Raw genomic sequence first — 26820 nt, 5'->3', positions numbered from 1 at the left:
TTTAATTAACAAGACTATTATCGGTAAGTAGCTACTAAAAGGCAAAAGCAATCCTTCAGAAAGAAAAGAATAAAAAAAAAAGGCATGCTGTTTCCCGTGAAGCTACATGGCAACACATCCAGTTAAATGAATCAACTTTCTTTCAGTCGTGTAGTGTTCATGCCAAAAAATGAGATGTACATTTGTTGAATCCATTTCCAGTGTCCAAAGTCAGTGAGAAGTAAAAAGTAAAAGCTTAAATGTAAACATGTAGTCAGAGCTGGGAAATTATATATTTAATTTTTAATCTTTGTATTATATTTAAAATACTCTGTTGAATCTTACTGTATTTGCATTTGATACAGCTTGGTGATTCATTATCCTACAAGATGGATAGTCATATAATGGATTACAAGGAAGTCATAAAAACAGACAACTTACAGTAGATGAAGACTGACCCCTTGTATATGTTGTATTTATATATAAATCAAACTTTATTATATTTATGGTATTGGCAAACTAAAGTGTATTGTTGGAGAGTTGTAGTCCTTTTCATTAAAACAAATATTTTGGATATACTTTTAGAATAGGCATGAATAGATATTTTAGGGGAAAAAACGTCTTGTTTGATAGTATTTGGGTTTCATTAGGGCAAACAGTAGATTTGTTTCACTTAGTTTTTCTCTGGTCTGAATATGTTCCATCACTTAATTCCAGTGTTTGTACACTTAAACTTACCCTGTCCCTAAGAGGGAAATTAATCTTCCAGACAATGAGGAGTGACCTGAATAACCCTGGAGAGAAGGGAACTTGACACGAACCAGTTGAGACTGGTAGTAATCTCATGCTGTACAGAAGGTCTAAGAGAACAGTCTGCAAGGTTAATGTGTTAGTGCTTCAAGACAGTGTCTTATGAAAAAAAAAAAAAAAAAAGTAGATAATTAACTCACCCAGAGCCACAGGCTATTTTGTGTTTCTACTGTCATTATGATGATACAGATAGACTAAATGGACTTTCTCTTTTGAGAGTCTGTGCTTTGATGAGTTATAAGAGTTCAAATCAAAATAGGGCTGGCCTGTGAACTTAATGCAGTTAAACAGCAGTAGGGTAGAGGGATGTTCTGAAACTCTTCCCTGATGAATTGTTTGTGTCTCCTGGTAGCAGAAATGGTAACTTTGCATAATGTGTTGCTTTCCTAGCATCAGTGGGGCAATTCACAACAAATTTACAATTTGTGTTATTAATAATACTAATAATGATATCCACAGTAGCTTTTGCTATTGGGGTTGTATGCTGGGATTGAATCTGTTGTTTCAAATTGGAACAAAATTCTATGTAAAAGAATAAAAGGTTAAGCTCCTTAAAGAAGGACTACAGTTTTTTCTTTAAGAAGAGTCTAGAACAAAGAGATATAAAATTTTAAGATGCTTTGATTCTACTAATGGGGACAGTAGGATTAAAAAATACCCCAGCCCTTATCATATTCCCTCTGTTAAATATTGCGTTGTTTTCAGCAACAGTTATCAGCTGTGGAGTCTTAAAAGAAAAGAGGTGAATCTTGACATTTGTTTTATGCATTGTGTGTGTGATGCTGCTGAAGGAGATTCTGAGTGGCGTAGAAATTAAAAGCTACTAATATTCTGGTGGTATCAGGACTGTCAGGTCCATGTACTAAAAAATGTAATGACTTTTCAGTTGACAATTGAGAACTCTGGCTCAAATTAAAAAATTAGCCTTATCTCAGTCCTGTGGCAGAAGTGATGCCAATGAGTGCACTAAACCAGTTACGTACTAATAGGAGCATGAGTGGACTGATGGGACTATTAAGAAGATTCTATGATCTTTTTGTCATAGTTCTGATCTGTACATTAAATCTGTGTTTCAAAGACCTCCTCAATCACAGCTCTCCTTTGCTGTCACGTTGTTCACATGTAGCCTTTGGTTTCATCTTGAGGAACAATACAATGGGCTTACTGCAGACTGGCTGTTCGGGAAACAGTTTTGGAGGTCAAATCTTGAAAAAGGATTATCAAAGTATGTCTATTGATAGAAGTCGGGGAGAGCTTTACTTACGTACAAGTCCTTGCATAATATTCATTTCGCATATCACCTTGTAAGATCTTTGTTACTGTTTCAATGAAACCAGGCAAATTTTACAAGTTCACTTGCAGTTATTCCAGATCATAGTGGGAATGTATTTTAAACAGAGGGATTTAAACCACAGTGCTCCATTGTTCCTGTTTAGCTGCCTTCCTTAAAGGAGTTTTTCCATTTCCACCTGAAAAATTTTCTAAATGAAGCAAGGGTAAGATAAGACCAAATTTGACCTAGGTAAAATCAGCTATAGTTTGGAGACTTTGTCATGCCTCCTCTACCCAGCAGCCTGGAGAGCCAAGCTGGGTGCTGCCAGTTCCCCTGAGAATGACAAGAAACAGTGGTTTCAATTGACAAATGAGTGAAGTCGCTTGTGGTTATGGCAAATGCTCTTCCCATCCTTTCAATCTTTTGGTGACCGCGTTGAGACCAAGCCTAGTGTTTCTGAGCTCTACAAGATTTCTTTCTTTCTGATTTTTCTGAGGCAAAAGCAGCCCACCCAGAGGCATCAAAAATTCATTTTTGCCTACACAGTTGGAAAGAGTATTTTGGTTTCTCTTGGCTATACTGCCTTGAACTAGATTTGTACACTGGCACGTCACAGGTCCTAGCATAGCTATTAAAAGATTTTTCTGCAAATATGGCAAACATTCAGTCATGACTGTCTGGTTTCCTAGAATATACTGATTCACTGCAATCCACTTCTATGGTGCTATGCCACTGTTTAGCCACTTAGTAACAGTAATTATGTAGTTTATGCACAGCCAGAGACTCACATACAATTTCCATGTCATGCTGACAGAGGTGTATTTTGGTTATGATCTGACCCTTCCTCACTGACAGCTCTTACGCTGGTTTGTATCACAGCTACCAATACTTTCATTTCTTATGAGCAAGTAACATATCAATAATTATTTTCAGAAAGCTCTAGCACAAATAATGTAAAATAAATACAGGATAGATTCTGCCATTATTCCCTATGCAAAGCTGTTCCACTGATTTGTGACAGATTTATTACAGGATAATCTGTTTTATAAAATATTTCCCACCAAAAATACATAGTAAAGGTATTGGTCATAGACTCTGAAGCTTTAATAAAGTGTATATTCCTCCCAGGCAAGGAAAAGAGAAAAAAATAAACAAAGGATTCAGTATTTATGACTCACTCAGTGTGTGTATATATATCTTTTGAGATCTCTTTTGAGAAGGAATCAGTCTACAGTAAATTATAATGTAATTTGTATCTTTGTATTTTTGCATTTTTAAGAATAGTATTTTTACAGTGATGGAAAAATGTGTAATAAAGCCAACTACACCCTCTCTAACCAATCAGCAAAATACCAGTTTTAATACTCTTTATGTAGGATGTATGGGGTCTGACTTGAGCCCCATAGCAGCCCTCACAGCGCTGTGTTTGTACCAGTAGGCAGAAAGGTGGTGATAACGCGCCAGGGTTTGGCTACAGCTGAGCAGGGCTCGCACAGCACCCAGGCTGTCTCTGCAACATTCCTGCTCCCCCCTCACCAGTAGGCTGAGGGTGGGCAAGATCTTTGGAGGGGACACAGCCAGGACAGCTGACCCAATGTGACCAGGGGGATATTCCATACCATATAACGTCTGCTCAGGTATAAAAGCTAAGAGAAAGGAGGAGGAAGGGGGGGGGCATTTGTTATTTATGACATCTGTCTTCCAGATCTTACTGCTATGCCTGCTGAAGCCCTGCTTCCTGGGAAGTGGCCAAACATTGCCTGCTGATGGGAAGCAGAGAATAACATCTTTCATTTTCCTTCACTTTTGTGTGCAAGTCTTTTGCTATTGCTTCATTAAGCTGACTTTATCTTGATCCATGATTTTTTTTCCATCTTGTTTTCTTCTTGCCCCATTCTGCTAAGGAGTGGAGTGATAGAGAGGCTTGGTGGGGACCTGGCATCCAGCCAAGCTCAGCCCACAACAGTAGAATATGTTTTGTTTGGTTTTATTTTTACATTGAATAATGATGATAACTAATAAGGATAAGTTAATAGGTTTATTCACCAAAGGAGCAAATAATCTTTCAGCTATCACCTCTTTCCACAAGTGTTATTGTTCAAATCTTCCACTGATCAATGTGGAATAGCACCACTTGGATTTCTCTGATTTCACTTGTTTTCTTTCAGTGTCCTAACCAAATAATATGTATAAATCTGTGGAGAAAACAGGAATTCTGAGGGACCTGTTGATAAAGTTCCTGTCCCTCTTAGTTTGACAAGGCTATCTCAAAGTCAAGGCATGAAGAGGTTGAAATCATAACAAAAGAAAACTAGATGCCTTTTTAAAATTAAGAAGTTGAGAAGTTTATTATTTAATTTTGTGATTTTTAAATTTATTTTTGGTTTGCTATTGAATTATTTCTTATGCACAAAATGGAATCATTTTTTCCTCATGCCTTGCATTATTTAAAATAAATAGATAGATAGATAGATAAATGTTTGTGTTTGGCATTCTGCATGGTGCTGGTTTTGGTAAACAGCACCAAAGCATTAACATATACCTGTGGATGGTGCTACTGATAAAGAAATGTGCAGATTAAAAAAATACAGATTTCCAATTGTCTATATATACAATGAGATAAAAAGCCTGAAGAGACCACAAATTTATGACATAAAGCAAGGTGTTAGTTTCTAGCTGTTTCTTTATGTGTTGCCTTGTTTGTGGGGCCATAATTACACACTGATTACAGCTAGGAAAATAGTCTCTGTTATTCTCCATCCTGAATAGTAATTACTGTATTACTGTTTGACTCTCATCCCTTTCTTTTGCTATTTCTGAAAGTTATCAGATCTATTTTAGGTTTTAAGACAGCTTTTGGGAAACATAAATTACAAAATACTGTTTAAATTGTTTACAATGATGGTCATCTTACAAATTATGTATAATAGTATGTGTATGTTATATATTAGTAACTAACTAACTTAGTGTAACTAAGTGCATGCACCCATGAGACTGGAGAATATTAAAATGAAAGGCTGATCACAGCTTCCCTGAGCTATACACGATCTAGGTTGTGTTTGAATTTCTATTCCTTCAGGTGCCCTCTCTTCAATTAAATGAAAACAAAGAACATCAGAATCAGTCTACTGTAAGGAAGCAATCAGCATACTGTAACATAAAATAGTGCAATTTGTCATTAAAAAGTAAAATTGTTGTTATTACCCCTCTGGCATTCTCATGTTGCACCAGATTTTGAGACAAAATTGGAGGGGCTGTGAATTACCCTTACTCAATTTATTTCCATTGGAACAGAGATGATTTAGGCCAGCAGAATAGGTCAGTGCTGAGAGCTCTGACTGCTCTTTGTCATTAAATAGGTCACTTGCAGATCATTAGGCTGGCTTAAACATGATCTTATGAAAGTACATTCTGGCTTTTCTTTCTGTTTTTTAAACATTGGTATCCACTGAGGTCACAGTGAGTGAGCTCTCTACTGATTAAAATGCTTGAAACATATTTAAAAAGGCAGCAAGGTTCTTACCACCGCTTTCCATCAGTAAACATGGTTTTTTTCTCCTACTGTTACAGAACTCCAGCCTCATGGGAACGAGTGAGTAAGTCTTAGTTATACCATTCTTGCATTAAGTGACACGTAGTCACAATAAGAAGCATCCAACCTGGCAACACTAAGTGTATTGTACTCCTGTCTATGTAACACGTCCTTAAAGATGCAGCTATCTTATGTGATGAGGTCAAATCTCATAATATTTCTCATGCGAATCTTAATCATCTAAGGACTGAGAGAGAAATCAGCAAAAGGCCCTGTTGTCAGAACCCTTGTTATCCAAACTTGTCTTTTGGGTCTAGAGACAAGGTGATAGGTGGGTAATTCTTCACCTGGGATGCCCCCAGAGATCCCTCCCAAATAAGCTCAGTCCAGACTGCTGTGGATTTCCACATGCTCATCTGCATGAGCACACGCACCTGTACATACACATGTGTACACAGGCACTTGAGATTGCTCAGTAGCATCGACTCAGAGATTTTTGGCACAGTGGTATCTGAATATCGGATCACAGTCTATTTCAGGTTGGAAGTGACCTCAGGCAGCCTCTAGTCCAACCTCTTGCTCAAAACAGGGTCAGTTTGAGGTTGGATCTGGGTGATTCAGGACTTCATCCAGTCAGGTTTTGAAAATCTCTGAGGATGGAGAGAGATTGCATATCTTCTTTGATCAGCCTGTTCTTCTGCCTGAGCATCCTCATTGGAAAAAAGCTTTTACCAGTCTAAACCTCTCATTTCAAGTTATGCCTGTTATGTCCTGTCCTTGCATCATACATCATTGTGAAGAGCCTGTCTCTGTCTCCCTGCAGGTCTTGGGGTTTGCTGTCTGGGGGACTTGACCTGAAAGCCTTTTCTTCTCAAGGCTGAACCAACCCGTCTCCCTCAGCCTTTCCTCACAGGGCTTGTTCTCCAGCCCCCTAAATGTCTTGGTGCCTCTCTGCTGAACTTGCTGTGCTTTATTGATATATTTCTTATATAAAGGGTCTCAAAACACATTTACACATCTAATGTATTGGTAAAACGCTTAAATGATTTTGAGGCTTTTCCCATCAGTCTGTACTCTAAAGGTTATGATACAAGTTATGAAAATAAGGAGAAATGAAACCACCTTGGTAAAATGAGATCAAACACGTGATAAATTGGAACATGAACTGCACAAGATTGTGGTATTCTGAGGAGGATTTTTGATTTCTCCAAAAGTGTATCTATAATTGTAAAGTGTGTTGTAAGAAACTAGATGAGAGCATCTTAATGCTGTTCAAGATGAGAGGAAAAATTACTTTTGACCAACCTCAAGTTACTATAATAGGCTTATGATAATATACTGGTTATCACATTATCAGAGGTGGTCTTTTTCTTTCAACGCAAAAATCAGAATACCTAAGAAGTCATGCCCTTTTAAAATTTTTTTTCAGAGTGCATGAGAACAACCAAGCAGGTGCTCACTTAGTGTTACAGTGATATGTACAAATTATTAAAGATTTGCTTTTTTGGGGCATATTGCCAGTAGAAATCACTGATGAAAACAAAGCTTCGGTCTCAGAATACTGTTATAAGATTGTACAGTTAATTACAAGATCGAAGCCTCACTGTACTCGCAACAGTTTGTACTAGGGGCTTTGCTGATATAGGTATGTAAAATACAGCAATGTGAGCACCTCCTACCAAGAGAAAGCCTGTGATTTAACAGTACTTTGCATATTTATTATGCTATTATTATTAGTGTACTAGCACCTAAAGGAGAGATTTGATTCCTGAAAAAATGCTTAATCATGAAGACTTTTAAGGAAAAGATGAGTATCAGATGTCTATATTTTGTGGTAAACTCAATGTATATTTGGTGTACTCAGTTATATTTATTGGATTCATCCCCTGTGATGAATTAAACTTGTTTATACTGTGAATTCTAGAGGGCCCTTGGCAGAGGGGAAAGGCCCTCAAATGCTCAAGATGGCTCTGTTTTTAAATGTGAGAAAGAACTACAGATACTTTGGTAAAGTTTTGAAATTTAAAGGTGTTGATGTGGTTAAGGATGCTTTTGAATACTTTTTAATATTAGATACCTAAATTGTACTGCAGGGACCTTTATCCTTTTCTGCATGTTGTTTGTTGCTTAGTCATAAGCATCTTGTTCAGCACTATCTAATTTAGCATGTCTCAGCCAAGATAATTCTCAAATTTGCTGCAAAAGCTCTGACAGCATATCTTCTACTCCCCACCTTCAAAATACCATCTCCAGACAAGCGTCTTCCTCCTCTCCCCTCCACTCTGTAGATAATTGTCCTGATTCATGCAGAGGGAGCAAGTGCAGCAAATAAATTATTTTTATCTGAAAGGGGCAGCACTGTCAATGAGGGAATTTTTCTTCAAGATTGTGATTGTCACCATTTTGCCTTGGTGAGGATATGTGCAGCTGTTAGAGTGCTGCCAACGGAGCATGTGCAGCAAACCTGCTAAAGGAGCAAACCCCCTTAATGTCCCTAATTTAGCAATGAAACCAATAATTTCTAATTAGTTTGTGATTAAAGAATTAACTATCTTCTAGGTGGTGGGAAGAGCAGTGTTTGTGGGTAAACTCTTCCTGCTTCAGATTGAAATCCCCTTCAAGAAGCCAATTGTCCATGTCCTGTTCATGGCACCAAGCAGTCCATTAAGTAGCTGCTTAGTTCAAATTTATTGTACTCTTATTTTTAACAGGTCTTAAAGAAATGTCTTTAGAGCAGTGGGGAAATTACACATTTGCACCTGTTGAAAATTTTGTGTTTTGGCTGGTGTCTACACAGCTTGTAGAACAGTGATGTTTCACCATCTCTGGAATATCACATAGGTTTGCTTTGGCAGCAATACATGACAAAATTATAACTTATAGCAATTCAAAGCTCTTGAACTCATGATTTCCATTCTGACCATCAAAAATTGCCTTTTGTCTTACAGAAAAGTGAAAAATGGAAACACAAAGTTTTTAATTTTCTATGACACTGTAGCATTTTGTCACACTGGTTACACTAAGTGAAACCAACTATTACTTTTTCTCATCATGCTCTACTTCTTGCAGTGTGATGGGATCATTAAAATGGGGCACAGCAGGAAAAGACAGTGGTTAGGGCAAATGGAAAAGTTAATGTAATATTTTCTTCAGCTTTTATTATTGTGAAAAGCTACTATTGTATCTTTTATATGCTTGAACTGGTAGTTGTCCCTTTGCTGTGAAAAGCATTCTTTCTTTTCCTTCCTTTTTGGTTGCAGTTGAAAAAAAATCCTCCCACTGCTCCTTCCTGAAAAAAACCCACTGTATTTCCACATATGAACTCTGTCATGGGTACTTCTATCCTGTCCAGCTCCAAAAATTTCTTCTTGGAAATTTGATACTGTGAATACAGACCCACTAGTAACCCCTAGTAAAATTAATTTAGGATTTGCTATTACATTTATTTTCATTGCATTTGTCTTGCAATGCTTTTGCCCAGCTCTCTGATATCAGAGAAAGGGCTCCTACATAAAGCTCTCTCCATCATCTCAGCTGGGGAGGCTTCAATTCCTACAGAAGGATTAATAGTGAGTGTCTATAGGTGATGAAAGGGGAATAACAACATCTCAGACTAATACTCGTCTTTTCTTTCATAAATAGTTGACTACGAACCCTCTGCAGACTAAATTAATCTGCTTTTGTGAAGCTTCTTATCAAACTAAAGGAAAATGCTTAAACTTCTGGTCAGTAGTCATTAATATGACTAGTTCAGATGTTGCAATGTTATGGTGAAGTCTTGCTCTTTAGTCTCCAAATAGACATACCAAAAAGTGGCCACAAATACTTAAGGGAGTGATGTGCTTGGATACCTCTATGTTTGCTTATACTCCCAAAAAATGCTTTACAATTGCAAGAAAGGCCTTTTGTAAGCAGGACCTCAATCAAGTTTGTAACTAAAAATAATAATCCTGAGGAGAAAAGTCCCTAGAGTTTCTGGTCTGAAGCTTAAACTTAAAAGCTCTCATGGTCAATAAGCAGAGGAAAGGATTTTTATATGTGCTGTTGCTATGCACTGAAGGTCCTCTGAGATTAAATGCTAACAGACAATGAATAAATTCAGTTGCTTGTACTGAACCTTTTCTCTTGCTCATAGCCATTGCTATAGGCTTTGTAGTTATACACCGAAGTCTGCATTAGAAGTGCTTGCAGCCTGTGGGGTTTTAGAGCGATATCAGTTATTTCTACCTATGTGCTTGGATTAGTACGCTAGCAATTTCTTCCTGTAGTTAGAAATTCCCATGGGTGTTCTGTGTTAGAAAATGTAGGTTCTGTCTACATACTCATCTCAAGACCTGGGAAGGTGCCTCTTTTTTTTATTTATTATTTATTTTTTTATTATTTGTTTTAAACTTGAGGAACTCAGCAAAATATTTGGTTGTCTATTTGTGCTAACACTTACCTGTATACTAACGCTATTCTGAGAGAGAAAGAAATGTGGGATTTTTTCAAAATTTTGTGTTCTTGCTTATCATACATACCTAAAGGAGTGTGCTAGGCTACTGGGGTGCAGGAGTCATTTGCTTAGTATGTCTTTGGATCCCAGTTATGAAATGAACGGTATACACAGCTATGGAAAATTTTCATAGGCTTTATAGAGGTTAAAGTAGCACGGAGACTGTCAAATGCTTCCACGTTATTGCGTTATCTGCTACGATTAATGAAAACTTTTATGGGTACAGAAAGTCAAGGTAGAATCAGAAAGGTTGACCTAACTTTGAGACTTAAAGTTCAAACATTTAAAATGTCTTTGATCAAGTAGTCCTTAGATCTCTGTGTTAACAAACAGTAAGCAAGTTTTCTCCTTTATCTTCAATGTCATTTTGTTCAGAAAGCTCAAATAAAACTTTTGACATGGTTTAATTTTAACAAACACCCCTCTTTTTATAACGTAATTTAAACATTTTTTTCCTATACCATTTAGATATGGTCAAAAATCAGTAAAATAACATTCCCCATTCATAAATCAAACAGACAAATTTTGAAGGTGAAATTCACTATTTTTATAGAATTTAGGGAATAGCAATTAACGGTACAAGTCATGGGTTTACATTTGAAACTGAATTTGGTTTGTTACTATGTACTTTTATATGTAAAATAAAATCTTAAATCTGACAAACGTATAAACTCTACATCTGCATTAGATTTTATGTTTATGAGTAAATCAGAATAGATATAATTAGAGGGTTAATAAAGTGCAATACCATAGTAAGATAAAACCAAATCAACTGCATTACTTTAAGGCATACTAAAACTAGATATAGAGAAGAATGAAAGACACAGTGGTTCACCAACACTTCTAAATGATATATGGTACAAAATTTGCAGAAGTATAAGACTCAAGCAAAACTGAGATGTGACTTTTTTCACTTGAGTGCCTTTCCTAAAACAAAACCAGAAGCAAGAGGAGAATTGGATGATATTTAAGTGACTATGTAAATATTTAGAAAACCTGCAAAATGGGTGGAATGAATTATGAAGAAAGCTTTGCAAAATTTGACTGTGGTTTGTTCTCTGGCATAAAACCTGGAGAAAATCTAACCCCCCCTATTGTGATATCAGATTTATTAATTGCTGTGGATCCGTGCTTAGTAATGCAATAGTCTCTCTCCCTTTCTTTCAACCTTCTACAGTGTCTTGCTTTTTTCTCCAGGTAATTCTGGAGCAGTATGTGCTCTCAGGCTGCCAGACATACTGTAACTAGAAAGTGAACCAATACAGGTGAACAGATTTCTGCCAGAACACCATTTTTAGATGGCAAGAATCTTCTGGCAGTAACATGGGTAATGCTCTGCCTGCAGTTTTAAAGCCACCATTTGTTGCTAACAAAGACATATACGTTTTAAAACGTTATATTCAACTTTGAGTTTTGTCCACACTAAATGATATATTCCTACTTGGACAATTCTATTGATTTTGCCTAGTGATGTGCTTGAAAGAAATATTGCTTATCCTTCTGTATTTTTGTTCCACCTTTTCTTTTGAATGCATGGTGTGGTTCTTTGTGTGGTTGGCAGAAACCTTGTCCAATGGTGGCCTGTTATTTGAATGCAGTCATTGGTGTTTAGCCTAACATATACATCACAGCAAATCTTGGCTCAGTAAGATGTATTTTACACCATAGTGCTGCTGTTAGATTTAGAAGACTCAGGTTTTAAATATTTGAGAGTTCTGAATACCTGTGTTCTCCAACTCTATACACTGTTTCAAGGAGCTATAATTAAGCAATGTGAAGGCATTAACTAGAAAAGGGACAGTTTTTCACTCTGATAAAAACAATAAAAATGTCATTAGGGACTCTCTCAAAGCACAGAAATCAGGAAAAAATAATCTTCTATTAGCAATGCAACTTCAGGTTTTTTTCTAAGAGAAAACACTTCAGTAAATGTCACATATAATAGTAGGAACAAAAAAATCCCACCAGTATGCCTAGAATAATGGTTTAATTCCAATTTGATATATATTATTGTGCATTTGTTAGAAGTGTTTTGCTGAAACAAACTTCCAATTTACTGTGAAGGTCAGAAAAAATATTATGGTATTTCCAATGAAAAAAAAATAAGGCAGGGATAGAATTTTTAAGGTACTTCATTTAAAGAATCAGGCAAACAAAAAAACTAGTTTCTCATTTATGGTGATGTTAAAGTGAAAATTACTGAAGCATATTCACTTCTGTGAAATGTTAATTTTGCTATTTTCTGTTTGAAAAGTGTTTTAGAAGTCCGAGGTTTCAGCCTAGTTCTGTGTAGGCATTATTTTTAAATCCTCACATTTTAGGGATTGAAAAACTGTTTCTTTCTCAGACTTCAGCTGATTGGTCTTGCTGCCTTGGTGTTTTTTTGTTTTGTTTTGGTGTGTGTTGGGTTTTGGGTTTGGCGTTTTTTTTGTTGACATAAAAACATGTTTCTTTTGGCATAGAGAGACATATCCCCAGAAAAATTACATCAAGTGCCAGTTCGTTAAATCACAAAACCCACATCTGTCAGTTGTAGGAAAGGAGCAGACAGTCAAACTGCTCATTTCACTATCATTGCTTCTACATTCTACATTCTCGATTTTCTTTTTGGAATGGCTGAGAAAATTGATATAATCCTTAACTTCCTCTCTGAATTGCTTCCTATTACAGAGCTATTACCATGTTATTACAGAGGAGCCACAGGTTTTGTGATGCTCTCAGCAAATGAACTCATGCACAAAACAATCATCACATTTACCATGCAGCTATTAGAAAACTCAACTCCCCCACCATAAAAGTATATCATCCCCTTAAAGTTTGAGTAAGAGAAGATGATGATCTCGACTGCGTTATTTGTTGAGAGAGCAAACTCTATAATGTGTGAGGAAAGCAGCTGAATAATTAGGAAGACTCAATGGGAGCAACATATGCTCCTGATGCTTCCCGCTGAGCCTGCTGAAATGGCTTACCGTTACAGATGCCAGCTTTCTGAGGAAAAAAACTGTTGCTGCAAAGATGGGAAGTTCTAACCAGTTTTGACAAATAAAAGACTGTCATGTCTGAGCTGAAGAGTAGTGGGAGCCTGCTTACAAATTATTGTGATTTAGTTGTGATTGTGATTGATTTTTTTTGTGTGTGCCAATCTCAACAAATAATATTTTATCTTTGATTTTGTTTGCTTCCAAGTGCAGCTTAAGTACAACTGCATTGTGAGCCAAGTAATGGGGATAAATAATTTAGCAGTGAGTAAAAAATGTGAATTTTAAATGTGAATAAAAAAAATGTTACTAGAGATCCAAGACGCAGACTTGTAGAAACAGAAGTTTGGAAAAAAACCTTTAGTTGCACAGATGCACCAACTATCTTTAAGCAGTAATTATGTGCAAGCATGTATAATAAAGGCAGGTAAAGGGAAGAAATAGAATAAAAGCTGTTCATGAGTTACCATTTTGCTTATTACCAGTTTCACAATATTTTTTCTTGTCAATTTTCTCCCTCCGTCTGCATTACTTGTCCTCCTAGCGTTACCCCAGAAAGATTTCTCCCCTTATTTAGAGCACAGGCCATAAAAGAGCTCATTTGTCACTCAGCATGTGCCAGAGGGGACAGGGTGACAGAAGAGTGGATGGGAATGTGGAAGGGAGGGAGGAATACGGGCTCACAGAAAGGGATCTTTCCTTGCAGGTAAAAAATCCATGGTTAGGAGATTCCTGGCTCTCCTGTAATAGGGATTCATCACTTCTAAACCAAGTGCTCACACTGCTGTTCCCCGACTGAAGGACAAGACATGCAAGTCTTGGTGTTTTGGTTTGGGTTTGGGGGGGGGTGTGTGGTGTTTTTTTTTTTAAGTTGGTTTTTTTTTTCCTGATAGATTCTGATTTTAACCAAAATTACCAACCATAAGAGTAAGATACATAAATCATGAAATAAAAAACATAGAAATAAGGGGCTTAAAATAGTATAAATGGTCAGCCAGTGGTTGAGTTTTTCAAGCAGATATAGAATATTACTCCATTGCTAGATGTATCAATAATCACACAGAAAAAATTACAAGTATTATATTAATATTTTTTAGATTATAAAATAAAAGATGTAAATCTACCAGATTATGATGAAAAAGTAATTTCCATTTTAACTAAACAAAACACTATGACAGTGAAAACCAAGAATTTTTAAAAGGATATTTCTGTAACTTCCACCGGAGAATTTTCAGAGAAGAAAGTTGGAAGTTTTCTGAGTTTTTAACTTTGATTTTGATAAGCTTTTAAGAATTCATACCCCAAAACAACGGAAGAAGACTTACACTGAGCCAATATTTGAGCTGAAAATGAACACTGAGCCAGTCAGTTGTATGCCCATCAATCCTAGACAAAACAAAGGAGATTAATAAGAAAAAAAAACCAAAAAAAACCCCAAACCTGCCATTGACTAGAGATTAGGAGACAACATCTTGAAGTATACTATTTGCACCTGGTGGTCTAGTTATGTCTTCCTACTTTCTCATCACTAAATGCACTATTTTTCTAAGCTTGGAACCTGAGTTTATGATCATTAATCTGGCAAAATTAGGATCCCACTGCATCCCCATACCAGCTACCTCTGTCCCATTAAACTCTGGAGCCCCTCTCCTGTCTCCAAAATCTGTCCAGTGCCCAAAACCTTTCCCGAGCCCTGCACCATCACACCACCATTCCAATCCAGTGAAGCTCAAACCAGCTGTTGTATACAAGGTCCTTAACTTCAGTCTTTGGTCTTCAAGTAGCATGCATTATGAATTTAACTAGATATATGGGATGGGTTTTTGAAAATATAGAAATAATCATGAACGGTAATGTAGGCTGCACTTCACATAAATTGCTTTCAATAATGCTAGATAGAAACAGAAAGATTTGTGAGACAGCAGGAATGGGATTGCTCAGAAACGTTAGGTGAACTGGCAATTTCCTGACACAGGGAAGTTAAATAAATAAGTAAAAATTATTTCCCTGTATCACAGCTTACAAAACAGGTATATCCATTTGCCTTATTTAGATTTTTTATTAATTAATTAAATAACGTTAAGACAACAATAACTAAGAACATATATTTTAAGATCATCATTAAGAACTTGGTTACTAAAATTTAGACAAGTTATGTAACATTTATCACCTAGCAGATTAGTTTCCTGCTGGTGAGATCAGCAACTTTAGTTTTGATTGTTTAAGATAGTTTGTATCCCACAGGTAATATCATCACCCATGTATGAATTAATTATCTTAGCTACATTACATTAATCTTTATTTACTTACTGTATGCTGTTATGAAGTTTTTAATTAAGGCACATTTTAATTTATTGTTGTACAGGTCTAATTTCTCTTGATTGTGTTCCCTGAAATCTCTTGATTCCCTGTTCATACCTAGGGAATTGACAGTGTCACCTGCTTTGCCCTCACTCCCAGACTAGTAACCCCAGCCACATCCTCTTATCCACCTAATCCACGTTTTACATTCCTACTGTTGTGCTCCTTGTCTTTCCCTCTGAGTAGGTAGCTGAGTTCCACCATCCTGAGCTGGATACACAATTATTCCTGCAGCACAAGAACTACAGGAACAAAGGGAGAAATGATTAGAAGGTATGGAGGCAATACCTCCTGCAACAGTCCAGCTTGTCACTCTAGAAACATTTTTACATATGCATATACATATAGGATCATCCCTGGGGCTCACGCTAGGGTCCCCAAAACAGATTTTAAATGGAAGGAGCTATGAACATTATTTACTAGTTAGTAATTAATTAATTAGTAACTAATTAGTAACTACTATCAATTAGTACATGTGCCTATGTATTTTCTCCATTGGTTAAGGAAAATCTTGACTCTTGCTGAAATTCCCCACAAGCTTGCATTTCTCAAGAGCGGGGTTGGAAGACCTGCTGGAAGCGCCGTCGCACGTTTCCCTGGATTTGCTTTGTTTGCCATCAGAATAGGGAGGGACGGTGTGAGCCCAATTCTTGTCCTCAGTTCTTGACATACTGTCAGACTTTGGGGATATCAAGTGCCTGGGTTCAAGAGTCAGGAATATCTTCTCATTCTTTTTGATAAAGACACAGCCTAAGCAATTTCTTCCAGAGGAAAAAACTGTAGGATGAGAAATTGAAGTGTCATTAAGAAAACATTAAAACGTTTCTGTTATGAGATACAAATTGTTATATTCTTTCAAGTCACCAGTGTGTGTAGAAACACGCCTTGTAGAGCTGAGAGTCAAGCTATAAATGAAAGTGTTTGTACATGATATACAATTTGAAGGAAAAATATAACTGTGTATTCCAAATATGTAATATTATCTCTGTAAGACCTGACCGTATTTATGGCATAGACACTATGCATCTATTTACTGCTATACTTTAACATTTATCTAGGGCAGTATCTAGGGCAGTGTAATGTAATTTAAGTTGATGAGTTCTTGTCATTTATAAATTATTGGTTTAGATGTTTGAGAATTCTAGAAAAAGAAGATTAAGAGAAACCTCAAAAAGAAAGAGCACATAATCCAGTTTGTTGGGGGTTTTAGTTATGCAAAGCACAGAGACTTGTGTCTCTTGCCTTCTGGATTTGACAGGTTTAAAACTGACAATTTTATGATGTTCCTCACCCCTTTGTATGTACAGAAACACATTCAGTCCCAATAAATTCTTTTTTCTCTGTAATTTATATGCTAAATTAGTTTATGATCACGTATCTGTGAAGAGTAAATGTAAAATGTTTTGCTGTGGAAGAAATGTATGCAAATCCTATGTGTTTTTAAACTACAGTACGACATAGGGGAGTATAATACTAATTTTTTCCCCTTTTTACAATCTGTACCACTGAGTACAATGTTCTTACTTTAAGTGTTTGCAACTTTTAGTGTTTTATGATTTAGCATTTATTACAGAAAGTGATTCCCTTCTGTCTTTCACCAATCCTCCACCCTTTAACATACATGTCCATCCGTCTGACATGTGAGGGGAATTATATTTACCTTGGTAATTAAAGCAGATATATCTCCCTCCAACTCCTCCTGTCCTGACCATCCTGTTTAGAGGATGTGGAAGCTGGGGAGCGCATACAGGTTACTGACTGCTGTGTGACTGCAGCAGTTCTGTAAACCCTGTCCTTCGCTTGTTGCCCAGCAGTTCTTAACAAGGCAGGAACAATTAAGATGGGGATCATGAGGTCTACCCATCACTAAACTGTTGGAAGCTAGTTCCCAAATGAAGTAAGTTAATAAAGTTGCAATCTAATTAAGCTTGATCTTCTCCATCCTTCATATCATCTTTTATGTCTGGGCAATGGGTCGCAACTAATTGTGTAATTTTCAGCATGTGCAAGGAAAAGTTTTTCTGTTTGTTTGTTTGCAGTAGTCCCGCCATTTTCTAATTATTTGCCGATCACTAGATAGCATGTCTTGAGAAGTATCTGTGAAGTTACTTGTAACAAATCACAAAAATGGGTCATACGCCTTCCTCTCCAAATGGTTAGTACTTTTTCAAGAAGTAGTGGGTTTATTTTTTTTAACTAATCCCTGAGGAGAAATAAAAGCACATAATGATTTTTCAAGGCTATCGATCATTCCAAGTGATTAAGGATGTTTAAAACACAAAACACTACTGATTGTCAAATTTCACATTTTTCCTACATTATCATTGTAATTTGAGATGGTAGCTTCTGAGTACACTTCCTTTGTTTTTCATGTCATACGGGCTTGCATACTTTGTCTAAAGAAAGATCTTGTGTATAGTATATTTTCAGGCATAAACAATGCACTTTTTAAAACTTGGATACAACAAAATTGATAACTTGAACTGGTAAAAACCTGTGGATAGAGATAAAAAAGAAACATGAAAAGTAAGATATAGAATATTAAACTATATTTAAAAAGATGCGTAAAATTTTACTTTATTTCCAAATATTTTTTAATAATGTGACTGGATTATTTTCAAACTGAATGAGCTGTTAATGTTGTAAATAACCTAGGTATTTATCCTTGTGTTCACTGAGTCAATAGGAACTTTACTGTAAATTTCAGCAGGGCAGATTTCATGTCAAGATCTGTAGAGTCCTCTTTCCCTGGTAAATGGAAAATTTGAGCCTTTAAAATCAAAGGCCGAATTCCTGTATAGGACATGGGGGGGTGGGGGGAGTGGGGGGGTGTTTGTTATCTGCTTAAAATATAATTTTCTTGACCTTTTTTTTTAACTTTTCCACTTAGTACTATCACCTATGAATGTAAATGGTTCTTTGGATTTGGACATAGATGATTAACAGTGAGCAATTTCCACAGGATAAAAATTTCATAATGTATTGATTTGCTCTGTATTCCTTCTGAAGGAAAAATGTCCCTGTAGAAAATAGCAGACAGTACATGGTTCTCAATGTGAAGCATAATTCACTAGTAAATACAGGAAAAAAGCCTCACAATAAGCACTTTTCAATATGGAGACAGATGGCCACATCACTTGGCAAGCATTCAGTTTTTTTCCCTGAGATGTTTAAATAATGTTTATCAAACAAGAGACAGGGATAAAAAGCAAGGTAGCCTTAAATTTATCTGAAACAGAATGGCAGGCTGGTGTAGAAGTGTCCTATAAATAACAATAAACAGCTGTTGAACGAAAGTCAATAAGGTAGAAAGAGAGTTTCTTTACTGGATTGTAGAAGTACATATATCTGTATTTCTTTTTCTTGTAATGAAATGTTCTGTCCTCTTTCCCAGCCCAGAAGTCAACATACTGTTTATATACCTGGCACAGTGTACAATGATTAGAGGCAAAACCAGATGGCCATATTTTTCCTTGTCTTGTTTATTTGGGTGATGGATAGATGAGTCCTAACTTTAGCTATCAATCTGACCGTAATTATTTATGTTCTACTGTGAATTTTTGCATGCAAATATGTATGTATACACATACACACACAAACAGAGTTAAATTGACTCCTTCCCTTTCTTCCTTAGGCTTAGAAAGAATTGCAAGAGATTCAGCCTATGAGCAAGAAGGAAAAGTTCAGTTTGTAATTGATGCAGTGTATTCCATGGCCTATGCACTACACAACATGCATAAAGATCTCTGTCCTGGATATATTGGTCTATGCCCGAGGATGAGCACAACTGATGGTAAAGAACTACTGAGCTACATCCGAGCAGTAAACTTTAATGGTAAGTTACATGTACTCTTTTCTTCCCTTCCCTTTTTCTTCTTTAAATGATTCAGAAGTGACAAGATGTGTTTTGTTCTTTATATAAGATACTTTAAGGCACAGTGGAAAACAGGATTAGAAGCAGTTCTCATTTAATCAGAACTGTGAATTTTTCCACCTGCTTCAAATCCCCAAGTGTATTTTTCGTCTTAACATTAAGCTGCTCCCAAAAGAGACAGATGTTAAAAATAAGAATCTGTCTATCAAAATATTCCGGTGAAAACTGCTGTTATAGAAACAAGTCGAGGACTCATGCAGTCCTATTGACAGATTAAAATCCTTTGACAGAGTTTGATTATGTGTTTGCAAGAGAATTAATTGAAAAAAAAAAACCAACATGGTTTTGAAAATTGCCTTCTGAAATTACTGTTAACAATTTCCTTGCAAAAGTGAATAGTGAGGAGTTTGCTTTCAATTTGCATATTTAAATCTCAATTAAAAACCCTCACTAGCACCTCCAACTTCTTTTCCATTTCATTGTTTTAGACTCAGTGATTTAGTGAGGTTTAACACAACTACAATATATGTTTTTAAATGACACTACAAAATATTCTGTGCAGCTGGGATCTGCCTGCTGGGGAAATGTAGTTACAGACACACTTAAAAGTAGAGGTCAATAAAGAACAGGATTAATTTATGAATGTAGAATTCAAAAGGGTAGAAGATACTTGATGGTGAAATAAAGGTGCTGAAAACCTACATTAGTACATTAAAATAATAATTATAATAATTTTACAAAGAAATGTAACAACGTTCTTTGCTGTGTTTTGGTTGTTTTTCTCCCCGCTTGGTGGTAGTTCATGTGCTAGGCATGCCTTCTAAAACTATGCAGAGAGAAGCACTGTCTATCACAATTTATTCCAATGACCTTAGCTGCCAGCCTTTTTGAGAAAAGCACAAGGTCATTTTGAATTTAGCTTTGGAGTGGAAGCTTGTTTTGCTCTAGGTAATATACCAGACCATTTGGTTTATGTGAATGTTGGCTGTAGTTCACAGTTTTTTTCTTCCTATGCAATTTTCATGAAAAGGGAATCCCTGTCTCCAGGAATATAATGATAGAAGGAGTTTAAATGATTTTTTAGTGATTTTAAAGAAAACCTGGGGCAAAATATGTTGCTGGCAAATGGGAAATTTTGTTATGACGACAAATGTAGGCAGGCTATTGTAAGATTTGCAGTGATAATTATCTACATTTCTAGTAGATATTCTTCTGGGTCTGTGTTGTTAAAGCACAAAGTGATCTATTTTCATTTGGTGAGCATGAAAGTTTAGCATAAAAAGATAAGCTGTACATTTTATATGAAACCTTTCTCTCCCTAGATTGTTGCTTTTCATCAATACCTGTCATGATTTCTCTGGCTGACTCTAAATACTGCAACAAGGGGAGATGAAAGAGTGGGATAAAGCATTCTGGACACTAATGAAAAAATATCAGTGATTTACTGAAACAGAGGGAAAAAGAAACAAAAAAAGAGAAACATTTCTGTGAGGTTAACTTTCTGTCCCATGGGATCTGTTCTCCGTACTAGGCTAGTCCACGATATATACTGGTGTACCAGTTTTTGGGGTGTGTTATATGCCCAGATGTTTCCTTTTATTTTCATCATGTGTTGGGAAGCATAAGCAGAGGATGGTCTTCAACCCTTTGCCTTTTCCAATTAATCCCAGATTCCTGTTGCTCAGGATGGCGCTGCTGCTGGGTCTGACGGTTTACAGAGGCGAAAATCTACACAGATTACCAGACTTCCTGTGCTGGGAGTTGACAGAAGTGCTGTCTGTCGATTTTGACATGCATCCTAGGTTCAGTCATTAATAATGTAGTATATTAAAAGTGAACTGACACATGAAAGGAAAACCTGGCTTTCACAGCCATTCAAAGTAGCATTTTTCTATCTGAACAGTCACAGGATCACAGTATTGCTGAAGATGGCTCTGGAGATCATCTGCTCCAACCCCTTGCTTAGATCAGGATCAGCCAGATCAGGTTACTTAGGGCCATGTCCAGCCATGTTTTAAATATATACAAGGATGGAAAATCCTCCAAAAGTCTCTCTGAGAGGTCAGTTCCAACATTTGATCATCCTCACAGTAAAAAATATATTTTTATGCTTAAGCAACTTTTCCTGTGTTTTAGAATTAAGCCTCTGCTCTTCAAGATGTTAATGATTTCTAATATCAAGGAGTAACTGGCATTTTTGAGACAGGCAGTTTTTAGTCATTATCAGTTTCCCCACATGATTCTATCCTTATGCATATTAAACCAACTTCTCACCTCTCTTAGTTCAGTATATCCCTCTTAACCAAGTTAGTAATGAGTGGGTGCAAGTCCAATTAATATGCTTACACACTCAAATTATTGAGTTTCACCTCACAAAGTATGACCTGTATTACGCAGGACATCCATCTGCCTTATGGAAGGTATTTGCAAGGGTATGAAAACACGTAGTTCTGTTTATTGGAGTAACTATTTTGGTTTTGATTGCAAGTAATCGCTTTTAAATGTGTTTCTTTTTGTTTACTCTTTTGATTTTTATTTACAAATTATGGTTTACTCCCCTGAAGCATTCATTTGTGTAATATTCCATGACACCTTCATGACTGAAGGGTGATCATAACCACCAGCGCAGAGTGTACTGATGTAATTGATATGACATTTGCTTCTGCTTAGATATTCTCCTACCAGTTGTATACTAAATGCATAAAATCTCACAGTTCAGCATAATTTTAAAGGGGATAGAACTTCGGCATTTGCAATAGACATAAATACATTTATTTGTACATGAGGTTTGTGTTACTGCTGGTGTAGTCTCCTGTTTTACTGTTGCCTGTGTTTTCCTTAGGTCAGCTAGCAAAGTATGGTGTCTAAAACCAATTGCTTTTAAATTATAATGGGCAGTTTAACAATTTAATTTCATATTAAAAGAAATCTCTAACGTATAACTGGTACAGCCTATTGCTGTGTACATCGAAAGAGATTTTAAACAACAGCAAAATACAAAGCCAGTGTGCTGAAATGCAGCATATTTTGTTCCCTGTGCTCTTCGTGGTAGTAGAGCATAACCAGCCCTTTCTGGCTATGATCAAAGAACACTTAGAGCTTTCAGAAGTTTGATGCTCCTACTTACCTTTGTTTTTCCCAGGCAAAGAGTGAATGTTGTCACTTTGTGGTGTTCTTATTTTAATAAAGGTGTCACATTTGAAAGTTATTCCCTACCAGGTTTTGTATCCAAACAAAATGAGATATTTCGTGAAACTGGGATTTTGTATTATAAAGTTATGTAAAGCGAGTAGTTTTTCGATTAATTAGGTTTGTAAATGGTGATATGTGCAGTAGTGTAATTATGGCATGATTCAGTATGCTTTCCCATCACATCACTCTAGTGTTCTTACTCTATTTAACATCATTATTCTGTCTACAAAATAAGCAGATGTTTTCTAAGAGTTTTAACCCTGGCGTGTACTGAGTGTTTTGTGAGAAGTGCTGTGCTGAATTCAACTTAAGTGCTCATCATTTAACCAAAACAGGACTTGAACATGCATTTGTGGTGGATGGATATGTTTCAAAGGTGGGTTTGGTTTTTAAGAAAAAAGATTTGTCTTTGTACTTCTTTCTGGGCAAAGAAAAAAAAAAAAAAAGGATGACAACATAGATATAGTGCTATTTTTTGAGTGGGAATAAAACACAAAGTGGTAAGACTGGTCAGTACCTCCCTCCTCAGTTGTCCCATTACAAAAGTGGACAAAATTTATAGTTAAAATCCAAAAATAAAAATCATTGCTTATATTGTACATAAAATTACATATAGAAAGTTCACTCTTTCTATGTAGAGAGATTTATAGCTAGTATAGAGTAGGGTTTTTTTGCCTACCTTTGGTCAGATATAGTCACATATTTGTATTTATATTTACATTAACACACAGTAGTAGTTCCAGGGATGCATACTGAGAAAACATCACACATTATAACACAACATATTTAGAGATATTACAATATGAGTCTTTCAGTTAATCATAAAGGTAAGGGCAGAACTTAACCTGTACTCTCTTTCATATGTGAAAACAGACAACTTACTTGCTTTGATGGACAACTTATCCTGTGGGTGAACAAGGTTACTTGCTACTTTGGCATCTTTTTAGGTAAGCAGGGATAAGCGAGAAGGGAGCGGATAATAGGTGGACGCATTGACTCACCTCTGCCGTCAATGCTTAGATAAATGTCTGCCTCTGCAGGAGGTCACTGCAACATCACTTCCCCCTCCTGGTGAAGAAGAGATGAAATAAATTCTGAGTCTGGCTGGGCACTCTTTTGTCTGGTATTCTCTGGGACAAAGTAAAGCAACTATATTGCTTGCTGTGCCTTCGTGACAAATCTACAGTACCACTGGAACACATTGCCTGTAAATATTGTGGAGTCTCCATCCTTGGAGATATTCAAAATCTGGCTGGACATGGGCAATCTGCTCTAGCTGAGCTTGCTTGAAGCAGAGCGGTTGGACAAGGGGATCTCCAGAGATCCCTTCCAACCTCAGCCATGCTGTGATTCTACAGTCCTAGCTGGATTTGAAAGAAAGAAAAAAAGTAAATCACTCACCCTTGCTCTACAATAATGAATGAACAGGTTACCTTTGCTGTGTTCTTCTGGAACTAATTTCATAGTCTGAGTGGACTAGTAAGCCTTGCTGTTATTTGTTTTTTAGATATGTTAATTAAACGCCTTTGAGAAAATATTATTTTGACTACACACACATAGACACACATGCACGCACCATCAGCCCCATGCAAAATTTCATCCTGAAAGGGCAGAATGATACCAGAGAATGAGAACGTAAGAACAGAAACTAGCAGGCAAACTCAAAATACAGTGTTGACACTTATAAACTAAAAAATAATGATCACTTTACATTGTAATATTTTTTTCTGAGAAAGTATCTGTAGAGGACACTTTTTAAAAAAATTAAGAATGGGGTTATTAATGGAGAATTTTGAACCCTCCAGAGAATCATTATGGAATCAGCTGTCTACAGAATTCATCTTCTCCTGCTATCTTTTGAAGTCGCTAAGACATCAATCTGGGTAAAACTCTCCTGACTTAATATTCAGCTCAGACTTCTAAATGTTTTCTTGAAGAAAGCTGACACCTCTCTATTCCTTCACTGAGTATAAAATTTACATTCTCAGATCATTATTTATCATTAAAACAGAAGCTTTAAAATGGTGCCCTTTCAGGCTGATAAGTTTTGACATTTTTTCAGGCATTAAGCACAACAGAACTAGATGTCCCACTTAAAATGTACTGGAGCTATGCTCCTAACTCAGATTTTTAAAAGTCCAACTCTCAAGTTTATAACTACCAATACAGAAAAAAACCCACCCTTTTTTGCAATAGTTGAAGTTGGGCACATCTGTGATCTTTTAAAGTTATGAGTTCTTCTTGTCAGTTCGTAATTTGGGGGTTTGTACTGTCAGAAACACTTAGCATCATATGACACCACCGGTACTGTATTCTGATAAGGTTAAAAATGATCTAAGTATGATGGGAGATAATAGCAGATGAGTAGATCAAATAGGGACAAAAAAGATTAACAGTGAGTTGGGAAGGGCTGAACACTGCTGACCTTGCTAGGATTCACTGTGGTAACAACCAGTTTCACTAATCTGTACTCTCGTGAAGAAATAAAGATAACTGCTTTTAGCTGCAGAAGTGGAAGTGGAAGGGGGAATGTCTGCTGAATTTTTATTAAGATCTGTGATGTTTATTCTGTCATAAATTAATCACATGGCATAACCTTGTAATTTAAAAAAAATAATCAGTGGTACAGAGGAATATTTGAAAGCATGCTTAAAGCTCAAACTAACATTGTTCATTCTTTTAATGCTTTTATGATTTTTGTCATGGTTTCAGAGGTGTCGGTTTGGCTTGTGAATGTGCTGGGGCCATGGCAGGCTGTTTGTAATAAAGAATCCTGATGTCTAGTTTCCTGTACCTTTATGTTAAATTAAGGAAGGAGTTTTTACCACTGTTAATTTATTTTTGGGGATGAGCAGAGGATGATTTCAAATAAGTTCTGCTTTGGTATGCTAATTATTTAAATGGAATTAATCCAGGTGGCTATACAAGAAACTAAAATTGCACAGTGGTCTGAATCACTCTTAATGGGTTTAAGTAATGTACGGTGATAATGTAAGCAGGCGCAGCAGGAGCTTGGAGCTGCTGTGATTCTTAGGTACCTCACGAATCCATGTGATTAAAATCAGAGATTATGAAAATGCTGGGTGTGAAATTAGAAGGTAGAACCTAAAAGTGCAATTTATAGCTGTGCTCTTGTTTATGTACAGATCTTAAGCACTGATTAATTGAGCAACATATATTCTCCATATATAAACTTCATGATGTAGAATGTCTGAGGTTAATTCTCTGTTTTGAGGAACGACGTTTAATTTGAAAGGTATTTTGATAATTAATATGTAAAGGAAAATGATAAAGGATTTATGCTCATTACCCAATGAAAATTGATTTACATCTGATAGGTGAGGATATTCAGATATAATAGACTACAGTTTTGAAGTGAAAATCTCACTGTTCTGAGGAGCTGTACAAACTAACCCTTGCCATTCTGACTGAAAAGGTATTAGAGTGCAAAGAAACCAGATCCATATTGCATGTATTTTTTTACCTTTTAGTCACTGTAAGAAGTATCACAACTGCAGTTCTGCAGTGTTTTTAAGCCCTTCATATAGCCTTATTACCTTTATTAACAGGAGGAAGGTGTGCCACATGTTTTGAGGAAAAGAATACCTTGACAAACTTCCTAACTTAGATATCTAAATTTAAAATTGCCTCTTAAATCTACCAAATCAAGGAAGATTATTTGTCTAAGTTACCAATTTTTCCATAGGTCAATTTATGAACTATTTGGTTAGACAAGAGTTCTGCAAGCCAGCAGGACAGTCATGAGGGGAAATTAATTGCTTTCTAGTATCTCTGTAACAGAATAATATGAGCCTTTTTCATTTTCCTACAACAACTTTTACTTACAAAATGAAATAGACACATTAGAGACAATATAAAGGGAAAAAGGCAAAAAGGATTTTATAATATTAGTAGTTCATTCATGTAAAAAGTGATCCAACTGGTAATGGCTGACAGGAGACAAAAAAACCCAGAGCAATTCTTCAGAAAGGTCAGTGTCAGTGACATTATCTTGTCAAATCTTGCATTTGTATATGAGGAGGAAAATAGCCATTTCTCTATGTTAAAGAGAATGACAGCGAAATCATGTAGTACTGTAGGGCAGGAATTACAGTTAAGAGAGAATAACTTTATAATAAACAGGCATCGATGACATCATCAGACAGCACTGTTCAGTTTTTCTACTCTAGGAAGATGTATTCAGCACTAATCAACCAAGTTCAGATCTACAGTCAAAGCAGTAGTGGATTCAAGAGCAAGTTAGATATGTTAGACCTTGTTACCAGATGTGATCTTAAGCAAAACCAGGGTGAATTTGAGCAAACT

General features: G+C 36.3%; 1 protein-coding gene across 2 annotated transcripts in view; it reads left to right on the top strand.

Annotated features, from left to right (window-relative positions):
* GRM8 (glutamate metabotropic receptor 8) overlaps positions 1–26820 on the top strand; it is a 358453-nt gene that overhangs the window by 201560 nt on the left and 130073 nt on the right. For both annotated transcript variants that reach the window (XM_055712667.1, XM_055712666.1), the window contains one exon: positions 19063–19263. In XM_055712667.1, coding sequence (XP_055568642.1) covers positions 19063–19263 — 201 coding nt within the window. The remainder of the gene's footprint in view (positions 1–19062; positions 19264–26820) is intronic.

Source organism: Falco cherrug, chromosome 5, assembly GCF_023634085.1.
Source record: "Falco cherrug isolate bFalChe1 chromosome 5, bFalChe1.pri, whole genome shotgun sequence".
Lineage (NCBI taxonomy): Eukaryota > Metazoa > Chordata > Aves > Falconiformes > Falconidae > Falco > Falco cherrug.
The sequence above is the reverse complement of the archived record's forward strand: the minus strand, read 5'-3'. Positions and strand labels throughout refer to the sequence as shown.